Source organism: Gallus gallus, chromosome 3 (assembly GCF_016699485.2).
Source record: "Gallus gallus isolate bGalGal1 chromosome 3, bGalGal1.mat.broiler.GRCg7b, whole genome shotgun sequence".
Lineage (NCBI taxonomy): Eukaryota > Metazoa > Chordata > Aves > Galliformes > Phasianidae > Gallus > Gallus gallus.
The window spans coordinates 22,469,784-22,493,443 of record NC_052534.1 but is presented as its reverse complement, the minus strand read 5'-3'; the positions used below and the strand labels follow the sequence as shown (position 1 = coordinate 22,493,443).

The 23,660-nt window shown below is 34.9% G+C and overlaps 1 protein-coding gene across 2 annotated transcripts in view; it reads left to right on the top strand.

Annotated features, from left to right (window-relative positions):
- The window catches only part of SYT14 (synaptotagmin 14), an 85,006-nt gene that overhangs the window by 4,965 nt on the left and 56,381 nt on the right, over positions 1 to 23,660 (top strand). Inside the window, exons 2-4 of one of the 2 annotated variants that reach the window (NM_001397427.1) lie at positions 6,700 to 6,747; positions 19,526 to 19,690; positions 20,637 to 21,908. In NM_001397427.1, coding sequence (NP_001384356.1) covers positions 20,981 to 21,908 — 928 coding nt within the window. In that variant the 5' untranslated portion in view covers positions 6,700 to 6,747; positions 19,526 to 19,690; positions 20,637 to 20,980. The remainder of the gene's footprint in view (positions 1 to 6,699; positions 6,748 to 19,525; positions 19,691 to 20,636; positions 21,909 to 23,660) is intronic. The other variant, XM_015283858.4, reaches the window with a different exon arrangement.

The following is a 23,660-nucleotide window of genomic DNA, read 5'->3' as shown; positions in this document are numbered from 1 at the left end:
TTTCTGTCTTCTGGAGTTCTTTCAACTGCTGTAACTCTTGCTCAGACTTTCTCTTCACATTATTTCCCAGCCAACTCACTAGGCTTCTTCCAGCCTATGTAATGAAGGATGGGAGTGACCCAGAGTTGACTCTCTCAGGCTTTCTCCCAAACATTGTCAGTTCTCGCGCTGGAGAGGGCAAAGGTCTTATATTGTGTGTCAAACTAAACGTGCACCTGGGGATTGGAGTGGGGATTTCAAGTCAGCTTTTAATCCTTGCCATTTCTAATCTTTGAGTATTTAACTCTTGGAGGTGAGAGACGTTTTCTGCTGCCTGTGTAAATCCATCTCTTGAATTATACGGAGAAACTTTGGCATGATTTTTTCTAAGACAGCAAATGAATGTTGAGTTTGTAGGCAAGTATGTTACATTCTGTAGAGGAACTTCCTCTGATGTGAAAAATGATAGGTTCAGAATGATTGACGTGTATCTTACCAGTATTTTTGTTTTGTAGTTTAAAATAAACATCTTTCTTTCTAACTGGAATCTCTTGAAATACATATTTTTTGCTAGCAATCTCTTTGTATCACAAGCTTACTGCTTAATCTAAAATATGAAAAAGCTGGTTACACATGCTATTTCCATGGGCGTGTTTTTCTTGCAATTTCTTTGATTAACTAATCTATTACAATATAGACTTTTAAAATAAATTATGCATAAGTCCATGGATTATTAATCATAAAGATATGTTCCTTGGCTTGCTTTCTGCTATGAAACTTTGCTCTAGAGCATTGATTCAGTGGTATTAACTAACTACAAATGGTAGCAATTAGCTGTAAGTCATACGGGATTTTTTTTATCACCTTGTTAGTATCAATTTCTGTTGTTGACATCTTATTCTTTATTTCCAGAGCATTTGATGGTAGCGTATGTGGATTGGCAACGTTTATTCTGTCTTACTGTCATTTGCAGTGAGGTAACCATTCTGACTATAGCTGCTAGTTCACTTTCTACTCTTATTTAAAAAATAAATAAAAAAGAATCACTGCAGTGGTTTTGTATCAGGTCTGATTGAAACCATTTGTATGCAACGTTAGTTATATATCACATACCTCCTCATTTCTACTAGTAAGTCTTATTGGAAGAAGTACTTGACTGACAACAAGGTAAAATTGTATTTCAGTTGTCAGAAGAGTGAGGAAAGAGAAGCGTCTTGTGATTGTGGGTAGAAAGGAAGCTGAGATAATATTTTCATGTTCTTATAACCAGTAGAGATGTTTCAATTTATTTCACTGTGGGTAGGATTGGACACACAGATTCCATTTATTTTCAGTGTGGGTAGAATTGGACACACAGATTCCATTTGTTTCAGTGTCGGTAGGATTGAACACGCAATTTGTTTGAGAAACAGAAATGACTATGCTATTCTTAATTAATTGTCATTGATTACCAATTCATTGGTTATTGGCATTGATGCTGTTGAGTAGAAGTATCATTAATTTTTAAATGAATAATTTTCTATGTAAAAAAAAAAAAAGATGTTTGTCTCTGCCTTCTTGGTCAGATAACAAAATATTCTTAAATCAGTGCAGATAGATGACCTTATCTATAGGCAAAGGGATTAATAGATAATAATAATTTTAAATGTTGCTAGCAGAAGAGAGATCTTTACAGTAGAAGTGGGAAATCAGCCTTCTCTTTTTATAATACGTTTACTCTTGAAAACTTCTCATCTTGAACGCCCCTGCTGCTAATTTAATCAGATACTTATTTCTCCTATTAGTGGGTTTGGCAGTGAATAATCATTCTTTATTTATCTGTGAATGTTCTCCATCCACTGTGTTTGTTTTTTTCTGAGAATCTTCTTTATAATGTTACTCTGCATATGAAAAGTATCGTTTTTATGGATTTTCTTTTTCTTTTCACTGTGCCTTCAGTGGTTCTGTTTTATCCTTTGAGATAGAGGGACAGAGAGGAGACCCAAGCTACACAAAATATGCAGGGTGTGAACATGTAGTGGTTGCATAAAGTAGAAAATCTGTTTTTTTTGTACTTCATGTCTCTTTACTAATAAATTCTAATGTTGTTTGCTTTTTAACTTATACCAAACATTCAACTGTAAGCATTTCATTTTTTTGCATATGCAGTATTTGTAGACTTGTAGACTAAAATTGTGAAGAGTGCCGCAGGAATGCAGAGGTGATTTTACACTGTGGGTGAGATGGGCTGATGAGTCTATGTAATTTTTTAAGGAAAAATACCATGCTGGTACCAGCTATAGAATTACTCTTCTGTGAAGTGTTTTCAGTTCTCTTTATTGTTTTTCCGTGGTTAGCTATCCAGTAATTTAAAACCAGATTTTTCACCAGTTATGCTGCTTAGCATGCATGGCTTTGTAATTCTGCACCGGGATATCATGGGTTAGCCAAAAGAAGAAACACTTGTCTAGTGTTGAGTAAAATATTAAGTAATGTTTGCTGAATGTTGTCCAAACTTATGAAAATGCTAATGAAAATGCAAACCTCAATTGAAAAGTAATTTGTCACATAAAAAGTCTGCCTCCAAAGTCACACCTGATGACAGACTTCAGCAATGTGATGTAGTTCTGCTGCAAGTACTAATGTGTGGATTTGCTGCTAAACTGAATAATAACTTGTTTTATACACAGCGACCTGACTTGCATCACAAAATTGATGCTGGAACTCAGACCTCAAAATATTTGTCAGAGGGATGGAAAGTACCTTCACTGAGTTTGTGTGGTTGACAGCAGAGAGGGGAGCAGTTAGTATGCAGAAGGGCAGGGATGCTATAAGGCATAAGCTCAGGAAGCTGAAAGAATGGGCTGTGTGAACTTCAGCAGTTGCAAATATAAAGTCCTGCACCAGGACTGGCAAACATACACATCACTGCAAGCTGGGGGCAGGCTGTCAGGAGCATTTCTGCACAAAAGAATCTGAAGTTCTGATGATTGGTAAGTTGAAGATGGATCAGCTGTGTGCTTCAGTGGCAATGTCAGCTGTCTCTCTAAAGGGCTGTAAACCCAGTATGAGAGAGACCAGCAAAGAAGAGATTCCAGCAGAGTGCTGCCGAGCTGGTGGAGGCTGTAGTACTTGGTATGTGAGGAGAGGTGCGCAGTGAAAGCATGAGGTAGCTGGTGTGGGCTACTAAGCATGAAATCTCAACTGCGTGTGTGGAAGACCTTCACAGAATCTCTTTGCAGAACTTGGTTGGTTGAGGCCCTGAGAAACATACTGGCAAGATGATCCTGCTCTGAAATCCCTCACGGAGCCAGAAGTTGCTCCCCATCTGATTATTTCTGTGACAATGCCAATGCAAAAATTTCTAGCTAGTCCTTTTCAGCACTTAGTGGTGGAGTTACAGCTCAAGTCCAAACATAGTAGATTTCTGGATTTTGAATTGTACTTGTTTTAGAAGGATACAAAATTTTTCAGTTTAATGAATGCATAATTCTGGTGTGGTTTTATCTTCTTTAATGCACACCTTTTCACTTTTTTGGTGTAATAAATTGTGATAGCTGTCTTTGCAAATAGAGACTTGGTGTATAAACCTGTATTTTAAATTGAGAAAATTAAACTTTATCAAATGCTTCAGCTGCCTTTTGTTGTATTATGTAGTTTTATATGCAAAATCACTTAAACTTTAAATTGTTAAATAAAAGATGATGTTCGCAGTCAATATGAAGTAGAATTAATAACAGTTTTTATCTAAATCAGACTATTAGCAGTAAAACTGTGGTGACCTACTGCGGTGTTAACATCAGTTACTTTAACATTCAAAGACTGAAAAATTCAGAAGGTCATAGCACTGAAAAGAAATTTGCAAGTAAACCAACACAAAAGCAGTCTAGACCAATCTTTTCAGACTGCTGGAATGCAGAGTTAACAGTTGACTTCATACCGTCATGTGAAATATTTTCATATTTACAGTTTAGTTTCTTTCAATTGCTTTTCATTATTATTCAAAGCTGAGAGCCTTCTTGGGAGTTTTAAGGACAGGAAAATTGTATTCATTTGTTAAACTGTGAATAAAAGCACGATGTCAAAAATGTATTAGTTCTGCAATTTTGAAGCACGCAAGGGAAAAGAGAAATCTTCCCAACTTGCTTGAAGATAATGTTTTGCATGTTTAATTAATTGGTTAAATAAAAAAGATGCTTTCTTTGAGTTTATTTACAAAACATGTAGGTCACTTTATGTATTTTTATTTAACAATCAGTTCCCATTCAAAAGCAATTTAGAAAAAGAGTAGAAGATTAATTACCTATTAGATGTGATATAGCATTTGGGAGTTTCCAGGAAAATAAAAAGTGAAAATTAAAATAATGAATTAAATTCTGTAAATCTTCTACATAATGTCATAGTTGATTAAGAAGGCTTAATGCAAAGGCTTTATTTAGTGAAACCTTACCATGTCTTAGAATGTAAATGATTGAAAAAGATACCTTTCTTTATAAAACAAAAGATACCAATGCAAAATCCATAACTAACATTAATATTTTAAGATGGGATTTTGTTCTTGTTGAATTCAGTGACTGCCTCATACAGTGAAAGTCTAATGCTGCTCATTGGTCTTCTCACAACCATTTCTAGGTGAATATTTTATGAAAAAAAAAAATCTTTTTCACTAGGTTGTTTTTATTCACTTCTGATTCTAAATCTACTGGGAAGAGAAAATCTGGGGGGAAGTGTTTTGATCACTCTTTAAGTCTCTTTCATAGCCTGAAGATGGCTGCAATGACTTTAAAGGAGATTCTAATCTTCCCAAATTTGATTTCTTTCATAGCATAAGCCAAGATTCTTTTAAACCTATTTTTTCTTATTCCGAAAACGTTTTTGAAAGGAAAACATAAGAATGGTTGGTACTGGTCAGTCCTTAATAATACTCTCTTTTCAACAGCTTCTAAATTGCTGTCTTTTGTAATGATAATGACTGCACAAAAGATCAGGCTGGCTCACTGGTATTTGGTTTCCCTTTCAGAAGTATCTTCAAGACTTGTGGTTTAGATTGCTGAGTATAAAAAAAAAAAAGTTCAAATAAAATGAGGATGCTTTCTAACTTCATAATTCATAGGCATTCTGTTGTAGAAGAGTTATGTTTTATTCCACTTATTTGATCCCTTTTATCCTTCTTTTCTCTAACAGTTACTTCTTTAGAATGTAAATTTCACTACAAGATACACATCCTCTCAAACCTCTTATAACAGCAGCTGGCACTTCTCTCAGTTATGAGATTTAAATATTAGCTGATATTATAACACCCTTTATTATATGGCATTGTTTCTTTATGGAATGAAGCATACTGTATAGCATACATTTTTATGAGATGGAAACAGTTTTGTTACCTACAGTTTGTTTAAGAGCATTTATGAGTTTTACATATTAGCTGGTATTGTATCATAACATCCTTTTTTTCCATGTTTTCGTTAGGTGGAAAGAGTTTTATTACCTACAGCTTGTTGTTATTTTATTACCTACAGCTTGTTGCAGAGTGTCTTGAAGCTTTTGGAGTCCTGCAGTGATTAATATATATGAAATAGGTTGTTTGTGGATTTTCAGAACAGTTCTGTGTTTTTGTAAAGTTTTAGAGCACCATGACTCACGTGATTCAATGTAGGTGAACAGAACCCTTCAGTTCTGTATTCCTATAAAAAATTCTTGTTTTGTAGTCAGTGAAAACAGGCTTAGTGGGCAATTAGGGTGTGGTTAAGGTTTGACTTTCAGGAATATCATTCCAAAATGTGTCAATTTAAAAGAGAATAAGATCATGAATAGCATAAATGTATTCAATATAAAGGAATCATAAGAATAAACTTTTTCAATAGTTTCTCAATATCATTAAAATAATCTCTTCAACAGTTTTGCCAGTTCCTCCTTTAGGAGGATTTAGGAGTAGTTCATTTTGGGTTCTGTCCTACACGTGTCATGGGTGACATGAAAAGTATTGCTCCTTCAACATAATTGAAATGTATTCTTCCAATATGGTTCCTTTAGTGTCCTTACTAGGTATATTATTAGGTATATTATGTGTTGTTTTCTTCTGCACTAGTTTTAACATTAGAATGCTTTAAACTAAAGCTTAATATTTCTAGCAGTAGCTTTGCTATTCTCTTATACGTATCTCAAATTATTTGTAGCCATTTGTTGTTGTTGTTGTTGTTGAAGTTCATTAAAAACAAAACAGCAACAACAACAAACTTATTGAAGAGAAATGGCAGGTAAGCCTGGCCCCTCCCTTTACTTACAGGCTTTCTTTCTCTCGCTCTCCTTTTTTTTAAAATTATTATTCTTCAACATATTGCTAAAATTATTTTGGCATTCTGTTGCGTTGCAAATATTTCTGATGTTTTGAGAGGTCTTGTGTAGATGATGGTTTCTTTGAAATGGGAAATTATGCTTTATTCTTCATAAATAGTTTTAGAAGGGTTTCTGTTATTTTGCATGCGTTTTTAATTTTGTCAGTATAAATTTTCTGTAAAACTCCTACAACTGGATTATCATTCACAATGTTAAGCCAAAGGTACATTTACTTATTTAGCAAGTCTTGAATTTATGTAGAATATCTTTGGGATAAAACAATAATTTGCATTTTTCTCAAAAGATAGATTTTGCTGCTTTTTCCTTTCCACTGCTTACAAGTTTTACCAAGAGGCTAATTACTTTTAATTTGTTAACATTTTCTAATATTTTATTTCCAAATAGGTGGAGAACGAACTTGTGGTGTACATGAGCTGATCTGCATTAGAAAAGGTAAGCAAGAATTTGTAAGAACTACCTTCCTAGCTCAAGAATAATATTAGTGATTTATCATCTCCTTAATGTTAACACCTTAAATTTTTTTATTTTAGTGTTATGTATTTATATTGCAAAATGTTTTGATGCTGACACTGTAAATTAAAAAAAAATCTGAAATAAAGTGAAATTTTAAAATTGCAAAATAAAACATGCACTGTCACAAAAAGGAAAGTATTTCCAATATTCACTGAGTTACATGGAAGTTGTTAATGTTATTCAGCTGTGGTAGGAAGCCACGAAATACGTAAACTTTAATCTTTGCATTTGTATGAGAACTGTTGAGTCGCAGCCTGAACCACTGATTGATCACCTGAGGCAAGCACTGAGTCAGCTGTGGGAGCACAGGTGAAGGCAATTCTGCTGTGTGACCAGAAGGGGGTGGAGCCTGGCTGCACCTCTCCTAGACCCCATTTAAGGGCTGATTGCCACTGGGAAAGGATCCCTTTCTGGAGATCCCTCCCTTTGGCATTCTCTATTGTGAGCCTGGGACACAGGTGAGCATTTCATTTATTTTTGACTATCTCTTTCCACCATGGATAATCTTTCTAACTATAAAACCTGTAAAATACCATGCTGCTCTTCTAACTGTACATTTGTTAATTGTACAGCCTTCTACTTTCAGATTTTTGTAAATTGATTTGATTTCAAGTAATGACTGAATGTTGTGAGGGTATTTTAAATAAGCGATGCAGTGGGCTGCCTATTTTTTCCTATATTTTCTTGAGATCCTAATGACTCATTCTTTGCAAACAGCTTTATCAGTTATAAAACCTGTAATTGATAGAGTACGAAATAGAGCTGTGCTCAAGAGAAGGCTTTTAAAGGTTTAAAGCTGAGTTAAAATGACCGAAGTTGCAGTTTGAACTCGACTGGTACAGTTCAGTCGATGGAATGACTAGATACAGTTCTGTTTTCTGCCCTTGCCCCCTTACCAGCCCAATACTCACTTCTGTTTCCTTTGCAGTGGTGTTGCTGTTGAGTCTCTGTGTTCTGATCTGAAAGTTAATCTTATTTAAAAAAAAAAAAAAAGCTTCTTCAAGGATTAGTTTCTTGAACTGATTTCTTGAAGTTAGGTCAGAAGAGTGTTCCCATTGTAATTATATTACAGGTTTTTGTCAAAATATTAAAAAAACCAAAAAAACAAAAAACAAAACCAAACACATGTTCATCCTATCTGCTTCCCTCACAACTAAGTCTACCAGTTAAGGTGAAAAATAGTTTTATGGTCACAAGTTGTCTTTTCCAAATAATTTATTGAAGGAGTGATATAAGCTTGTATGCTATTTGATGGTATAGTAATTAAAAATGCTTTCCTTTTCTTTTAAGCTCTAAGTTATTCCATTAAAAAAAAAAAGCCAACAAGACATCAAAGTCTTTATTGCCATCTATGTCTTTCCGTTGATGGATAAATCAGTGCCCACAGTGCTTTTAATTCCTTCTATAATAGGCTCTGTTTTTCTTTCTGAATAATGAAACTCATTGAACTAGAAAGTTCAGAAGGCCTGCTGATGGAGTTGCAAAATCCATTAATCTTGCTCATCCCTATTTGTTTCAGGGTATTGTACTGATTTAAGAAAAATGTTTTCTGTGTACTTGGAGGCAGCAGTTGTTTGTTTTTTGTTGCTATTGCTGGGAAGCTCAATTGAGGAGAGGGCATGTTTTCTTTTTAAGGTTTTAGATATTTTAAATTTTTAATAATAGTTGCCTGGAATGTATTTTAGCATTGGTGGTTATAGGTTAACCAAAGGATAAGTGTGATTTAAAGAGAAGCATTCTCTTAGTACCATTTATACTTGTGGTATGTTGGGTTCCTTTTTTCTTCAGATGAGTTTCCACATGTATTCTTGTAGCCTTCTGTGCCCATATGCACAGCTACCTCGCTGTGCCCATACTCCCAGCTATCTCACTGTCAAACTTCTAGTAATGTGGGAACAGGTGCATTTTTTTAAATCTGTCCTTTCTCTCTCTACTTAACATGTAGCATGTAAAGCAGAGTGCACTTGCTGTCACACTGCAAGCCTTTCAGTTGTGTAGTGTTTGGATTCCTTGCTTTTACTATATTGATTACTTTAAGACTTCACATCATCTGGTATGCATTCAAGATGTTTTGCTTTGTTTTGTCTGACAAATGGCCTGGCTCCTAAGGATGAATTTATGTGCTAGGTGTCTAGGGTCTTGATCAGATTGTCAGGATCTGAGTGCATGCTCCAGATTCATACTAACCTACTCAGAATGTGAAGGCCTTTCCAAACTGAGCACTTCTTGGAGTCTGGAGCAGGTCAAATTGGGACCTTCTACCTCTGTTCCCAATGCCCGGGATATTCATTTCAAGCTTATGTAGGAAAGAGCAGAAAAGTGCACATCTTATGGCATAAAGTCTTCCTCTTTGCTATGTCTTAATTATGCTATAAAAGCCAAGGCTTCTTTGGCTCGTGAGCTTGCTGTTGAAATTTGATGGACAACTAAGTATTCACTGACATGGGGAAAAATCCCTGCAGTCTTGTCTTGTTTAGTGCAAAGTAAGGTCTCCACTCCCTTTTCAATGGTGCCCATGTGCCTATGGTACCAGGGGCATTCTCTCAAGCACTATTTAAATTTATTCATTCATTTTCCTCAATAGGTTTGACAAAATGATTCTGCATTTGTGATTTGCTTGAATCCTCTAATGCTTTCTGCCAGGTGGTGGTACCTGACTACAGCTACCTGGTGACTGTAGTTACAGTGCCCAAGTGGAACCCCTGAAGGAAAGATTAGCGGTAAATAATAATCAGTGTGAGTAACCAGAGTCAAGATACCCAGTATGTTGTGCTTTGTTTGCCCTGTTTCTCATAGTCCTTCTGATTATTTTATCAAGAAGCAACTAATAGAGTAAGCAGGATGTTCCATCTTATTTGTCTTGTACTGAAAAAGGGAAAAGCATGCAAACCTGTCTTCAATGAATAATGCAAAGGAAAATATTATCAAGTGATGTAGTGTAATTAGAATTTATACAAGGATTATAAAACTTGAAATAAAGCTGATGGCGGTGATTAATTTTTCTTTCTGGTTAGGAAACTAGCCTGTTCCTCAATTGTCTTTTTCTGCCAACTGATTTTTGCTAGGGAAGTAGGAACCGTGGGTTGACTGATGCTTAAATGATGAAAGGGACCATAAATGTCTTCAAGGCTATGTGTGGCCATGCTGTTTAGCTCAAATTATTCAGTTAAAACTTCTTTATATATGCACATGAAGATGTAACTATAAAAATAAAGCCCCAAAAAGAAATTGCTGCATTTGAATATATTCAGTTGTTAAAATCATATGAAACTTCACTTTTTATTTTTAAAGAGCTTGCCTTTATTACTTTCATTTTCTTAGATACTCCATGCTGCAGTATTGAGACTGCAAACAATGCAGAAGAGTTGACTTTTCATTTCAAAGCATCATTAAAACTTCTTTGAAGTTAACAATGCTTCCACTGAAATAAATAAAACTAATTTTGGTTGTAGATTTATTTTTAGCTTTTAAGACTCGAAAATTTGCCGGTACTGATTGTAATGCTTACTGAATATCTGCAATTATCTGAATTCTTGTGTGAATATGATATCAGTACAGTGCCAGTACAGAAGAACTCAGATTTGCTAGCTAAAGGTGTTGCCATTGTCGTCTTTAGGACTTGCTCCTACTTAATGTTGTCATGGTTTCATAGATAAGCAAGGTGGACGGTGGCGGGTCTGTTTCTAGTCTGCACAAGAAGGCTTGCGGTACTTCTGCGGTGTCTTGCTTGTATGATTTCCTTTTGCAGATTCATACATATTTGAGAAGTATGTCTAAAATATTGATTGTGGTAGGAAGACTTTTCTGGAAAACCTCAACAACTAATTTGCATGTATAAATGCTTCTTTTAAGTATGTAACTATACTACACGTCTTGAAAATGTGCATATTTGGAAGCAATTATGTAACATGTACTGGCTGCAGAATATAGAACAAGATACTTCCCAGCTAAAGGAAGTATAATCAGTTATTCAGGAATTTGGCATTACAGCACTGAAATTTGTGACTTCTGTATGTAATGTAGCTTAGTGGTTGCAGTGTTTGCATGTCTTCATGTAGACACTGTTGAATTCTGGAAGCTGAAAAATGGTGAAATATATTTTTCATTGTATTATAGATGAATGTCTTGTTTACTTCTGTTTTTCATTTAATGCCAGTTTGTACATACACTTATGTTCAAATTCTTGCCTGTTTAACAGTATGAATTCAAGGTGTGGCTAAGGAAAGAGGAGCCCTTATCTTAGCAGTGACTGATTTGTTTCCTTCAGCCACTTACGATTCTTGACATAGCAGAAGAGAGGAACAAAGTTTTCTGAAATGTGTCTGCTGTTTATTCTAATATGGTGTAAGGCTTGCTTTTTTTTTTCTGGCTGGTAACACCCAAATATTTTTAAGAGTCATGAGAATTATGTAAGCTATTCCCTTGGTTATTTACTATGGACATGAAGGAATCTGGGGAACTTGAGAACAGCCCAGAAAAATGGTTTTTTTTTTTGGCTGTGTAGTGCTCTGTAGCTAGGCTGCTAGTTTAACTTGGAATCAGCTGCTGTTAGATGTACTAATGTTGTAATTGAGGCTGTTTTTCAAGTTCTGTTTGTACAGATGAGAGACTGGTTTTTATGACATTGATACTGAGTTTTTATGATACTGAGCTGTAACTGAGGAGCTCTTCAATGTATTCTGATATGTATAATGTTCACTATATGATGTAGAAATTACATTAAAGCAAAAAATTGATGACCACAGTATTTTTAGGGCTCTTTCACCTTTCATTGTTCATTTGTGTAGTTTTGAAGAAATGTAAAGTGGTACTTCTAACTCAGTGATGTATTTTGTTTAATTGATGGAAACGTAGATTGAGTATCTGACTAAGGCCTGAGTTGCACAGATTTTTTTTATAATTATTTTAGTAAGACCTTTTTACTTTTGCAAGATGTTCTTTCTATTGTTGTAGCAGTCTTACAAACAAAGGAAATTATTCAGCAAACTGTCTTTGTGACTAATAATGGAACAGAAGTGCTCTTTAATATGCAAAAGAAAGAAATTACAAGGAGAGTCTGTCTTTGGCTGACAATGTAAGATGTCACTTTTAATAATAATTTTGAAAAGATAAGAAGGTATGAATTTTTGTTTTGTCAGAAATATATTCTAAGTAGAATGATGTACTCTTTAACTTTCTGGTCAACTATCCTCATCTGTTCACATGTATCTGAATGTTAAGTTGCCAATTGCATTTCATTGTAGTGGTAAAAATAGTTTTTATTAATGAGGTTCCCTTTATAACGGGAAACATACAACTGCAGAAGTTCCATATGGAAAGCACAAAGTTGACTTTTTTTTTAATAGAGATAGAATTGAAATCCTTGTACTAAAAGTGTACACAACTCAGGTTTCTTCTGTAATATACTCAGAAAATAGTAATTAACCTACTTATTATCATGTTAAGTAGAGAAACACGTCAAATTTCATGTGCTTCTAGCCTGAAAAAAATATGTATTTTGTTCCAGGAGTCCTAAACTTAATACACTTAGGTGATACAAGCATGGCTACATATTCAAAAGATGAAAGTAATGGCATTAGGATTAACAACACTACAGTAAATACTAAATCTTATTCTCTATTGGAAGGCTAACCTGGATTTGTACATTTTGAACTAGTGCAAGTGTAATATGCAATAAATATTTTATCTGTGAGGTGACTGATGGCCACACAGGAAACAGAGTATATTTCTTTTTTTTTCTCCCATGCTTTGAAGTCTTCTGCAAAGCAGCATCTTCTAGGTTCTTGTAATTCAAACTCTGTTTCTTATCTTGAACACAAAACCTGTTAAGAACTTTTGCTATATCCGAATTCTAAGTTCCCAGTGTTTTTGTTTTTTTTTTTCACATACCACATTCACATTGTGGCTTTTACTGCACGATACTTTGCTATGTGTTCTATTTAATTTCTGTGCTGTTTAGTGATTCTGGATTCTCACTTCATCGTAGAGACTGTATGGAAATTTTTGTTTGTTAAAGATTCTTGATGTAATTCTTTTTCGACAGTATTGGAGAGTTCCTTTGTGGTGCCTATGAAGGTGTACACCACAAGTCTCTAGACCTGTGCAGCTCTTTTGTCTTTTGTGCTGGGAGATTGAGAGCTCCATTAAATGTCTGTAGGCACTGCTGCTGTTCTCTCATTCACCATGTGGAGAATACTGGCGTCTAACCTGCTGTGTGATTGCAACAGATTAGTGGGATTTGAAGGTAATCAAGACTATTCACTGTTCTATGTTTTTTTTTTTTTTTTTTTCCCAGGAGCAATAAAATGTTTCTTTTCAGAGATTTCTGTTGAGATACTACTTAAAAGGTGATGGATTCTGTACTAGAGAAAAGACACTGAGGGACTGGTAAATCAGCAGGGGTGGCAGGATGAGCACTGGTCAGGATTTAGGTATTACAAGATTTCTGTCAAAAGCTTAAATCTGCCTTTCAGACTGTGGCTTCTGCTATTTCTAACTTTTTTTTTCTTAGTTTAGTGATATTTCGGAGCCCAAGATTCTCCTTTTCACAGAATGAAATTTATGTTTAAAAGACAGTTTTAGCTTGGTGATTTAGGAGAACCAGGGGAAAAAAAAAATCCTGTAAATGACAATCTGCAAAGGCAATATAAAAGTTGCTACAAGTATTTTGTGCAGATGTATGAGTAGTTAACTTTGAACCAAAATCTTTCTAATGCTAACTTGCAAAGTATGTTGAACTCTATTTGAAGTAGGTATTTAGTCAAGAAATGTAATGACAATTACCTAAATTGGTTTTTTTCCAATTAAAGTATATTCCAGAATTCCTTCCGATATGAAAGAAATCAGGGGGGCGTAGACAATAAAGCTACTATTTTCACAGTAGTACTTGTAATTCAATGCTAAGAAGAAGAGGGGAAAAAAGTCAGACGTTATCTCTGTATCAGTGCAGACAGTATGAAGTGACATAACCCAAATGGTGATAAAGCTGCTGTTATTCCAGATGGCTTTCTACTAGAATAAAGATGATGCTGGTGTTATGGCAGGGTAGCTGTCGTGATACTGTAATTCTAGTAATGCTTCTTGTGTAAACAAGCACGCTTAGTTTTTACCTTTCTTAATTGTGTGTTTGACTTTCTCTTTATAAATTATGCTTTAAATTGCATCTTATATCGCTTCAGAGAATGTCAGTTTTCTGTTTTACACAGAATTACTTTGAGAAGTATATAAATAGAATTTTAAGAGTATTGCTATTCCAAATAGAAAATTAAATAAGCACTGTCATCCTGATTTCATTGTCTTTCAAACTTCTAAAAAGTTAATGTCAGTAAAAAAGTTAATTTTCTCATTTAGGGAGTACTCTTTCCAGTATTGCATTGAAATTGTTTCATGTTTATCCTCACTTGGAGCTGTATAACACTGGGTAACATACTGGGCATAGATATTTGAAGTGTTGAAATACAGTTATCTTGTGTTGCATGTGCCTGTAGTTTGTGCCAGAGTGTGTGAACTTGCTGTATAATAAGATGGAGGAGAAACAAATGCATAGAAAGGAATGGTCTAAGACTAGCATTATGATGTCTGCATTATCATAATCAGCTGACAGTCATTAGTAGATGCCTAAATTAAGAACTCTGTACTAAAGAAGGAAGGCTAATTCAAGTTTAAATTGAAGGGAGCAGCCACAATCTTTATATAGAAAATGTTTGGTTTTAATGTTACCAAAATCTAGTTGTGGTTTTTTGTTTTTTTAACAACAAATGCATTGATAGATGGAGTTTAATTGTTTTGTTTTGAGGTGTGCTCAAGTACTTTTACTGGTGCTTGTTTTGGTAAAACATGAAAGGAATCAGTAAGTCTTAGAAAGGAATTAATACAGTTCTGGTGTTTCTGATGAGAGAAGAAAGATTAATGCAACTTGACACAGAAGGCATAGGAGGTATGTTCTGACTTCTGGGAAGTTAAGTAAAACGTTTTTTGAGATCTCTGAGTCTTTCACTGAGTTTAACAGAAACATCAACTACTCAATCTTTGTGGTAAAGTTGCTTGTATTTGTTTTTTTTAATATGGAGAAGTATTTTCATAACATCAGCTTCCATGTGGAGTTTGCCTTGTTTGTACAACAGTACATGTAGTTAAGAATTCCAGGTCTTCTAACACAACGCCATGTAAAGTATCTATGGTTGTGTTTAGTGTAGGTTAGCTAAATTCTAGTTGGTTGCTGCCTTTCTAAATAAAAAATGAGCATATTTTTTTCATTTCAAGCTCTTTTGTGCTATGATCTCAAAGGCAGTTGAGTTTCTTTGCATCGTCCCCTAATTTAATTTGTGCACAGAAAGGATAGTATTGCATTTGTAAATGAATAATTAAAACCTCTCTGGCCTTGTACTGCACTAGCTAAGTAAGCAGCATGATGTGGAGTGAGAGGTCCAAAAATAACTGACTGGACAATACAGATATTAAATATACTATAAGTTCGTGTATGTAGATACGTATTAACGACACTGCATCCTTTTTAATACATCTGAGGATTTTTATTGGTGTTCTGTGACATTTATTTGAAGATGTTAATGTTCTCTGAAGAGTTTGAAACATTTTTTTAATAGAAAAACCATTAAGTGACAGGGAGGTTATATTTTTCTGTTTGAGAAAGAGATGGTAATTCAATACTTAGGATGAAGAGATGGTAAGTTTCTGTTTTCTAATAATTATCATTCTAGTGATAATAACAAAAGTAAATTAAAGTTAATTTAATACTTCTGTAATGAGTATAACTTCTGTCATTTCCATAGTCAGCAATTCAATTAATCCTAATAGTCTTGTAGGACGACATTTGTTCCTTTCATGTTTGTAAAGCTCTGTTACGTTGTTGTAAATTTAAACATTCACTGCTGTTGCTCCTTAAGACTTGAGGATAATTACCAAGTCGAAAAAGTAGGATGTTTTTGAAATTGGAATGTGAAAGCACTGCCCTTCTGCTGCTTTGTGCTTCTAAAAGAAACTGTGGGGAATCTCAGGGAATTTTGAAAATGATTTTTCACAGTAAAGCATTGCCCAAACCAATTTTGAAGTATTGCAATGTGTTTTGAATTAGAATAATTGCTGTGATGAATGTGGCATGGATGGATTTTGCATGGAAGCATACTTTTTTCTATTTATGAAGTATAATGGGTTGAAGTGTAACTTCAACTGTGAGAAATTAATTGAAGGTTTAGTGCGATATGTAAAACATTTTATCTGTTTATCTGTTCACAGATAGGAATCAGTATGCATTTGTCTGGGAAATTAAAGTACAATTTTTTTTCTGGCTATATAATGGTATTATAGTAAAGGCTTTGAACTTGATGATATATTTAATCTGTGAACAAGCATTCTAAGACTCTTTATGTGGAATCAAATTGAATCTACAACATAATTTTTAAGTTTTATTTCCACACTGATTTGCATACACTGTTAGTCAGGCTGCAGATAAAGTTGCATCCTCTTCCTTTTACAAAGTATCAGCCACTGTTTTATTTCACTCCAGAAAGATGTCATCAGGTACTGTGTTTCCATAGAGAGCTACACAGTTTGTGTGCAGCCTCTCTTTTAACTAATTTGTATCCAGGAAGTACTCAAGAAAAATTAAAAAGCACTGTGTTTTCAAGCTACTTTTCTCATAGCGTAACAGTTATTCTAATTCAAGAGAATGTTCCTCGCCCTTTATTGTGAGTCATGGGCTTGTGGAATTATTGGATTACAGTTGAGTCTCCTGCTCAGTGCATCTCTGGTGTTGAATTTAGGTGAAGTTGCTTACAATGACCTGCTCCGGTAATAAAGCAGTTGTAGTCATAGATAAATTTCTATGGTCTCATTTCCTTTATCTGTTTCTTCCACCTGATCTGTATTTTTTTTTCTTTTCACTTGCCAACTTTTTCTGTGCACTCTATGCTAACCTTAATTCATACCTTCTATTTCCCTGCTGGGCCTCATTAGCTTGTTCCTAACTGCTGCTTTCCACTTAATTTTCACTTCTTTTGGTGCCTGGCTGCTTGTGTATTGCAGCCTTTTCTTTCTGCCTCTGTCTTTGATAGATATTAGAACTGAAATTACTGAAGAAAGTGAAACCCACTCTCTAGTCCTATAAGGGTCAGAACCAGTAACTCAAAGAAATTGTGTCATTCTGTCAGCCCTGGACATTCTCAGTCATCTATACGCTGTCCTGGGAAGGGATGGAGCATATTTCCTTCCAACAGTCTTGAGAGATTTTTATCTGTTAGACTTAAAGGTCAAAAAGGAAGATACAGCAAACCGTGCTTTTTTTTTCTTCAAAATTTCAAAGCTTTTCCATATATAGGAAAGCTTCTTGAAGATGATGAAAGGATGCCTGATGTGCCAAATCTGCGTTGCTCTCAATCAAGGAACACTAGGGCTTAAAAGTCTTTATTTTTTGCTCATTCTTGGTTATAACATAATGATTTTTTGAAACTTAAACAAAAACAAACAAAAAAAAACCCCTTCATTTTCAGATAGAGTTGCCATTAACTTAAGCTGTAACAGGTGATTTTAATGAAGTAATAACTCCAATCTTCTGAAAAGAGTAGTGGGTAATCCAAGTAGAAAGTACTACCAAGATCTTTCATAAATGAAAGTGTTCCTCTATTTGTTTTTATTAATGAAAACATAAATATAGCCTTCTTTCCTCTCTGGTTTGGACTGGAATCCTACCTTTTACACCTTGATGCTCTGTGTGACAGCAGAATGACCCATCTTGAAGTACTAATGGCAAAATTCTTAGCTCTGTAAATTTCTATTTCTGTTACATTATCTGAAATTGTAAATAAGACACACCTGCTCTCCCCTTTTGCACTGTTTGTTTGTTCTATTCTACTCCTGTTCAGCAGTCATACTTTGTTCTTGTATTTCTTGTTTTGTCTTGGAATTTAATGGTTTGGAAGATGAAGGTCAAATTTCAAAGCTTTCCAATCATTTCTAGCTTTGCCTTCAGTTTTTCACATGACAATGTTCCCAACTTACGTGGCTTAACTAAGAGTTGCTCATGTTTTCCTAACTCTACTTATATGATCTAATAAAACATGAAAAGCACTTACTGAAGTTCAACTGAATAGAGGCACCAGTTTTAGTTTAATCAGGGTTTCTACTTCATTCCTTTAGAACTCCTTTTCTTGACATTTTGGTATTTTTTCAGAAATTTTGCCCAGATGGGTTCTTTGAAACTACTGGGAAGTTCATTTTCTCCTGAAGTTGTTAGGTAGAAAGGCAGTGAATGTAAGCACAATATTACACAATCCCTTTGGTTGGAGATTAAAAAAAGAAAAAAGAATTTGTGCTGTTTCAGGTAGGCCTCGATGTCTAGCTCTAAATTAGAAGCTCAAATCAGACCAGTTCATTCTAGATTGTGAAAGGTGCATTTCTTTGATCTTTTTGTTGCTGTTTTTAAAGAAACAACATGACAATAAAAAAATGATCCCTATCATCCTGCTAATAACACTGTCGAACACTGCCAAAATTGACGGGCTTGTAGAACTGTTTGTGTTTCTCAGTCATACTCTCAGGGATGAGTAAGCCCAGATTTACAAAGGTCATAGGCAGATGCAGAGAGTAACTTAATTTGGAAGACTCCTGGGAAAGTCACATGCAGTTCATCCCCCTACTCAAAGCAGGACTAACTTTAAAGTTAGGTTCTGTAGTCTGTCTAGGGCATCTGATCCAGTGATGAACACCTCTTATTCTGGGTTTTCCCCTACTCCCATATCCAACTAGAGCTTTCCTTGTTGCTACTTCTTGTCCTTTTTCATTACATCTCTGTGAACACAGAGTGTGCTGGTAAGTTTTCTTTAATATTGCCTCTTTTTATATAATGAAAGATGTTGGCACACAGTATTACAGTCCCAATGTGAAATGCTAGGGGCTTTACCAATGGAATTAATGAATCTAATAAATCTTTATAAGTATTCTGTAACTAGCAAATGTCTCTTTCAAATATTCAGGTTGCTCCGAAGTACTTTTTTTCCCCACTGGTCCCATTCGGTACATCCTTTCTCAAATTTTGTATTTCTAAAATATTTTCCGAAGTAATCTTGGCCATTATGTCATTACTGATATACTTAGGTCCTGATGGACTTGCAAGATGCTGTCCCTGCAAAAGGTGCCCTAAAGTCCCTTTCAGTTATCTGCTTCATAGTGATTACATATTCTTTATTTTAAACAGTGAGACATGTCAGTCTACTTCAGCCTTGGTTCTACTACCTAGTTTCAATGAAATATGCTTTATCACTGTCTCCAGCCCCTTCCAGGAAAAGGGAATGCTCTTGGGTTCTGTATGCTGTTCTTCCTCAAGTGTTCCATCAATTTCAGCCTTGGTACATGTTAACAATGTTCTCATTTTCTGCAGAGGCCCAGTGTTGTTACTGGGATCCAGTACTACTGCAGAACCTCCTGTAAGCTCTTACAATGTCAATTGTCCCTTACTAAGACCACATATTTTCTGTTCTTTGAGAAGATGACTGGAAGAAGAAGAAAATCTGTTGAAATTGGAATGGAAAAACTCAAATGGAAAAACTGGTATTTCAGTTATATCATGTATGTTTGGAATTGTAGTAGTATTTATTAATGACCAACTTTGACAAATATAAAAACTTTTGCAAGCTACACTTATACATGGCTGTTTTTATAATGTGTCCTTCTCTGTTTCTTTTAGTATCTCCTGAAGCAATTGGATTCCTGTCTGCAGTTGGGGTATTCATTGTCCTCATGTTGCTACTTTTCCTATATATTAATAAGAAGATGTGTTTTGAAAATGTTGGTGGCTTCCCTGATCTTGATTCAGGATACCCTACAAGAAAGAATTCACAAGATAAGCTTTGTAAGTATCTGAAATATAATGTATTGGACATCAAGTTATAAGAGCCTGAGAAATTTTTTGCGGAAATACGAGTAATTACTTGAGTTAAGTGATGAAATAATGCAGTGTAGACTTTTCCCTGTGATTTTGCACTGTGTAGAAGGGAGGAAACCTTTGTGTTCACAAACTGCAGAAAATCAGCAGCTTTATAACTAGAGAGTTGACATTTAATTATGGGAAGGTATTTCTCTTGCGCTGTGTGAATACTCTTGAATGCATTTTTAACATCCTGTAACGTGTACAATTAAATCTCAAGTAAATTTGTGACTGGGCTTTTTTTTCCACTCAGCTTTTTTAAATCCTTCACTGACTTTTTGTATAAGGTGTTTACTCACCTGGAAACTAATTTTAAAGATGTAAAACATGAGAAAATAATCAAGCTAATAAGTTTTCTTTATTTTTTAAGTGCTGTCCTTGGAAATATTATTAATAAATGAGAGAAGAGCAGACCTAAAATATAGTGAGGGTTAGTAAAAAAAAAAAAAAAAAAAAATAGCCCCTTCTGTACTTCTGGGCTGCACATATTGAATTGGCTTTGTTAGCTGTCTTGAGTGGAAGAGACAGGCACTAGAGAGAAGAATGGGAAATTTGAGGCTTTTTTTTCCTCTTCTGCCTTTTTGAAAGGCGCAGCTGAATTTTCAAGTTTTTATGTTTTTGTTTTTTGAGACAGAAATAGTTATTGCCCCTGAAAGTCAAACGCTCCTTCTTAAATTTCTTTTTGCTGAAGAACAAGTCTTCATGATTTGAAATATATTCTGTGAAACACAACAACAATTTTTGGGGTCAGGAAGTCTCCGTGATGTGAGCTTTTATGCAAATAGTATGTTATAGGGTTATTGTAGTGTGAGAAGTGTATTGTTCTTGAAAGGGCATCATTTAAATGTGTCTCACAACTTCTTCTTTGCAGGTTAGAATAAAAATACATGTTCCTTCCTCACGCAGTTGTCTTACTTTTGAGAATAATGGATTTTATTATGGCTAGTTGATGCTGCAGATGATGAAAGACTGTCATTTTGCTGGTTGATTATGGATTCATTTCAAGATACGTATTTATGCTGCTTTCTTATTATTTTCAATGTATATTGAATGGAAAGCGCAAAGCAGCCACCTCCCCTGGTAAACATAGGGAGTTTGAGATAGCAAAAGCAAATAGCTGTGGAATAGCACTTGAAGAAATGGAGTTGATCTGTTTATGAAACAGAAGATCTTTCTGTATGATTTTTTTTTTTTCTGCTGAGTAGATTGGAAAAAATGGCATTTTTCAGAAACTTGCACCAAAATCTGAGCCTTCCTTCTGTGTCTTCTCTGGTAGACACTCTTAGCAGTGCTGTAGATGATCTGACCAGTGTTGTTGGAGAAGTTGGCTATAGTGTAGCTGATTCAGTAACAGAACAGGTAACAAACATGATAAATGGCCTTCGTGCTGAAGATGAGAGCTCCAAAATGCAGAATGATAAAACAGCACAAGATAGAGATGAAAACGCACCATGGTTAACTGAGCCTAAGGAAATTAATATGAAAGCCAAGAGGGATATTGCAGAACAGAAGGAGGTTCAATATTCTGGTTCCTTAGAAGACACAAATCAAGATGGAGTATCCAACCATGTTGTGGATGAAAACCAATACCAATTAAAAGGCAAAGATAGTAATGATTGCTTAGAAGATACAGAAGTACCTTGGGATTTTAAGAATGTAGGAAGACCTCTTAAAAGAGAAGCAGTAGGAGAAAATGACTGTTTTGGAAATAAGTTACTGAAGGATACTAATCTGAAAAGTAATAAATTTACAATGCAGGAATCTATTGAGAAACAAGATAGTTGCCTACATACAATCCCTGATAATTCTAAGAATCACTTGCATAAAAAAATCAAGCCACGTTCTCCTGGAATTGATTGTAATGACTCTGAAGAAGTGCGTGGTATGAATATTTCTCGAGATCTAGAAACAAAATTTGTTAAAGTACAGAAGCAAAAATTATCAGACTCCAGCTTGAAGATGCACAGCAATCACCCCAGTTGCATTAATGAAATCAAAGAGAAGTCTGAAGCCTCTTTTGACAGAAAAGAAAAATCTGAAGGTGATGCATCACCTACTGTTGCAAAAGTAGGTAACAAGAAAAACTCAAAGAAATCAGAAAAGAAATCAAGAGGGCTGTGTAATAAGAAGACAGCAGGAAAAGGTGAGAAGTCTGTCAGGAAACTGCATTCTTCAGCCTTTCCTGAAACTTATGGTACTTCTTACTTTTTTCACCTATCTTACACATTTCACCTTAATAATGATGTTTCCCATGGATGAAAGTAGGTCTGTTTTGTCAGGGCTTTATTCTCTAATTAGAGTGATATTTCTTGGAAGTTAATTTCTCTTCAAGTGTTAGTCAAAGGAACTGATTAAGAAATGTCTTTCCTATATTCTATATACAGTTCATCTTGCCTTTTCTCAGTTTTCTTATGTGATTTCTGGTGAAAACTAGGGATTAATTAATACTGGAAATTAGGACCTGTTCTGTCACACAATTTGTTTTGCATATTTTAAAAACATTGCATAAAATGTGAAAAGATGACAGGGGAAAAATTGAACTTCTGTTACATTGGCATTATACTGGATCTTCAGAATGTATTTCCAGCAAATGTAACATAATTTCAAGACAGAATGAATGACAAGTGGTAATTAAGTGATTTTAAGTGTAGAAGGAACTGAGCAAGGCTTGTCTTAAAGAAAGTTGTAGTCTTACAGAGAAAACCTATATATTGTTGATATGGATGCTGTGCGTGCTGTCTTCAACATATAATTTTAAAACAATACGATGAAGGGGTTGTGATGAAAGCTTGTGAGCAAGAAGTGAAATCTTGCATGTTTACGGAACTTTTTTATAGGCTGTGCAATGAATTTTTACAATGTAATGTAGAATTTCTGGAGATGCTGTTTTAGTGGAGAAGTGAATAATCTGATCAAGGAAGTTTTTTTTCTTTTGAGTGTATGTTTGTGCCTTTGTCTGAAAACTTCAGTTATTAATTTTGTTTGCTTGATTTAGTAGATGATTAGTGTATTTGTATGATAAACTGATGTTATCTGTTGATATCTCATGTTTGTGAAGTAGTATATCCTCTACTGAAAGTTGTCTTTGCTGTACTATAAGTAAATAAATAGGTTTCAATAGAGTAATAATGGTATATGTACTGTTGACCAAATGAATGAAAGTCTTTAATAAGAATATGCAGTCTACTTAGGCAGGTTTCCAACTAAGATATAAAAATTGTAAGACAAGTGGCAAGGAGAGGCGTCAAACCTGGAGGATTTTTTTTCATGTTGCAGTAAGCTTTTTTTCAAAGAAACTGAAACAAATTTGCATTGTTTGTTTAAAAAGTTTCCATGAATAGCTTGTGTTTTAACTCTAAGTAGGTTCTTAAGTCCTCTGAAGAAGTCTTTTTTCTTCGTGTCCTGTATTAGTAGAATACATCCTCTCTTCTTTTATGCTACTAACTGGAGGAAAAAGTTTGATATCACTGAAAACTTCTGGATGCTTACGAACTCTGTAGTTTTAGTAGCGTATCTTTCAGCTCTTGTTTTGAATATGCTGCTAACATCTTCTATACTGTTCAATTTTTGGTGCTTTATTTCGACTAATGAACCTATTTTCATATTTGCAAATATGGTAAATGATGTACCTGGTACTGATGACTGGCATTGTGTGAGTCTTGGCATTCCCTGTTTTACTTACAGCAACGGAGATCCTGCTGACTGTCACATGAGACAAAATTTTACTGTGTAGCGCTGCTTTCCTCTTAGCAAACTCTGGTGGTGGATCTGCCAGCTAGAATGTATCCTCCTTAGGGTGTTATTCTCAACAAGTGAACAGTGGAATGGAACTTGCTTCTAGAGCCGTCCTTACAGTGGGAAGCACTGTACCTGTCAGACTCGAATTGAAATTGAT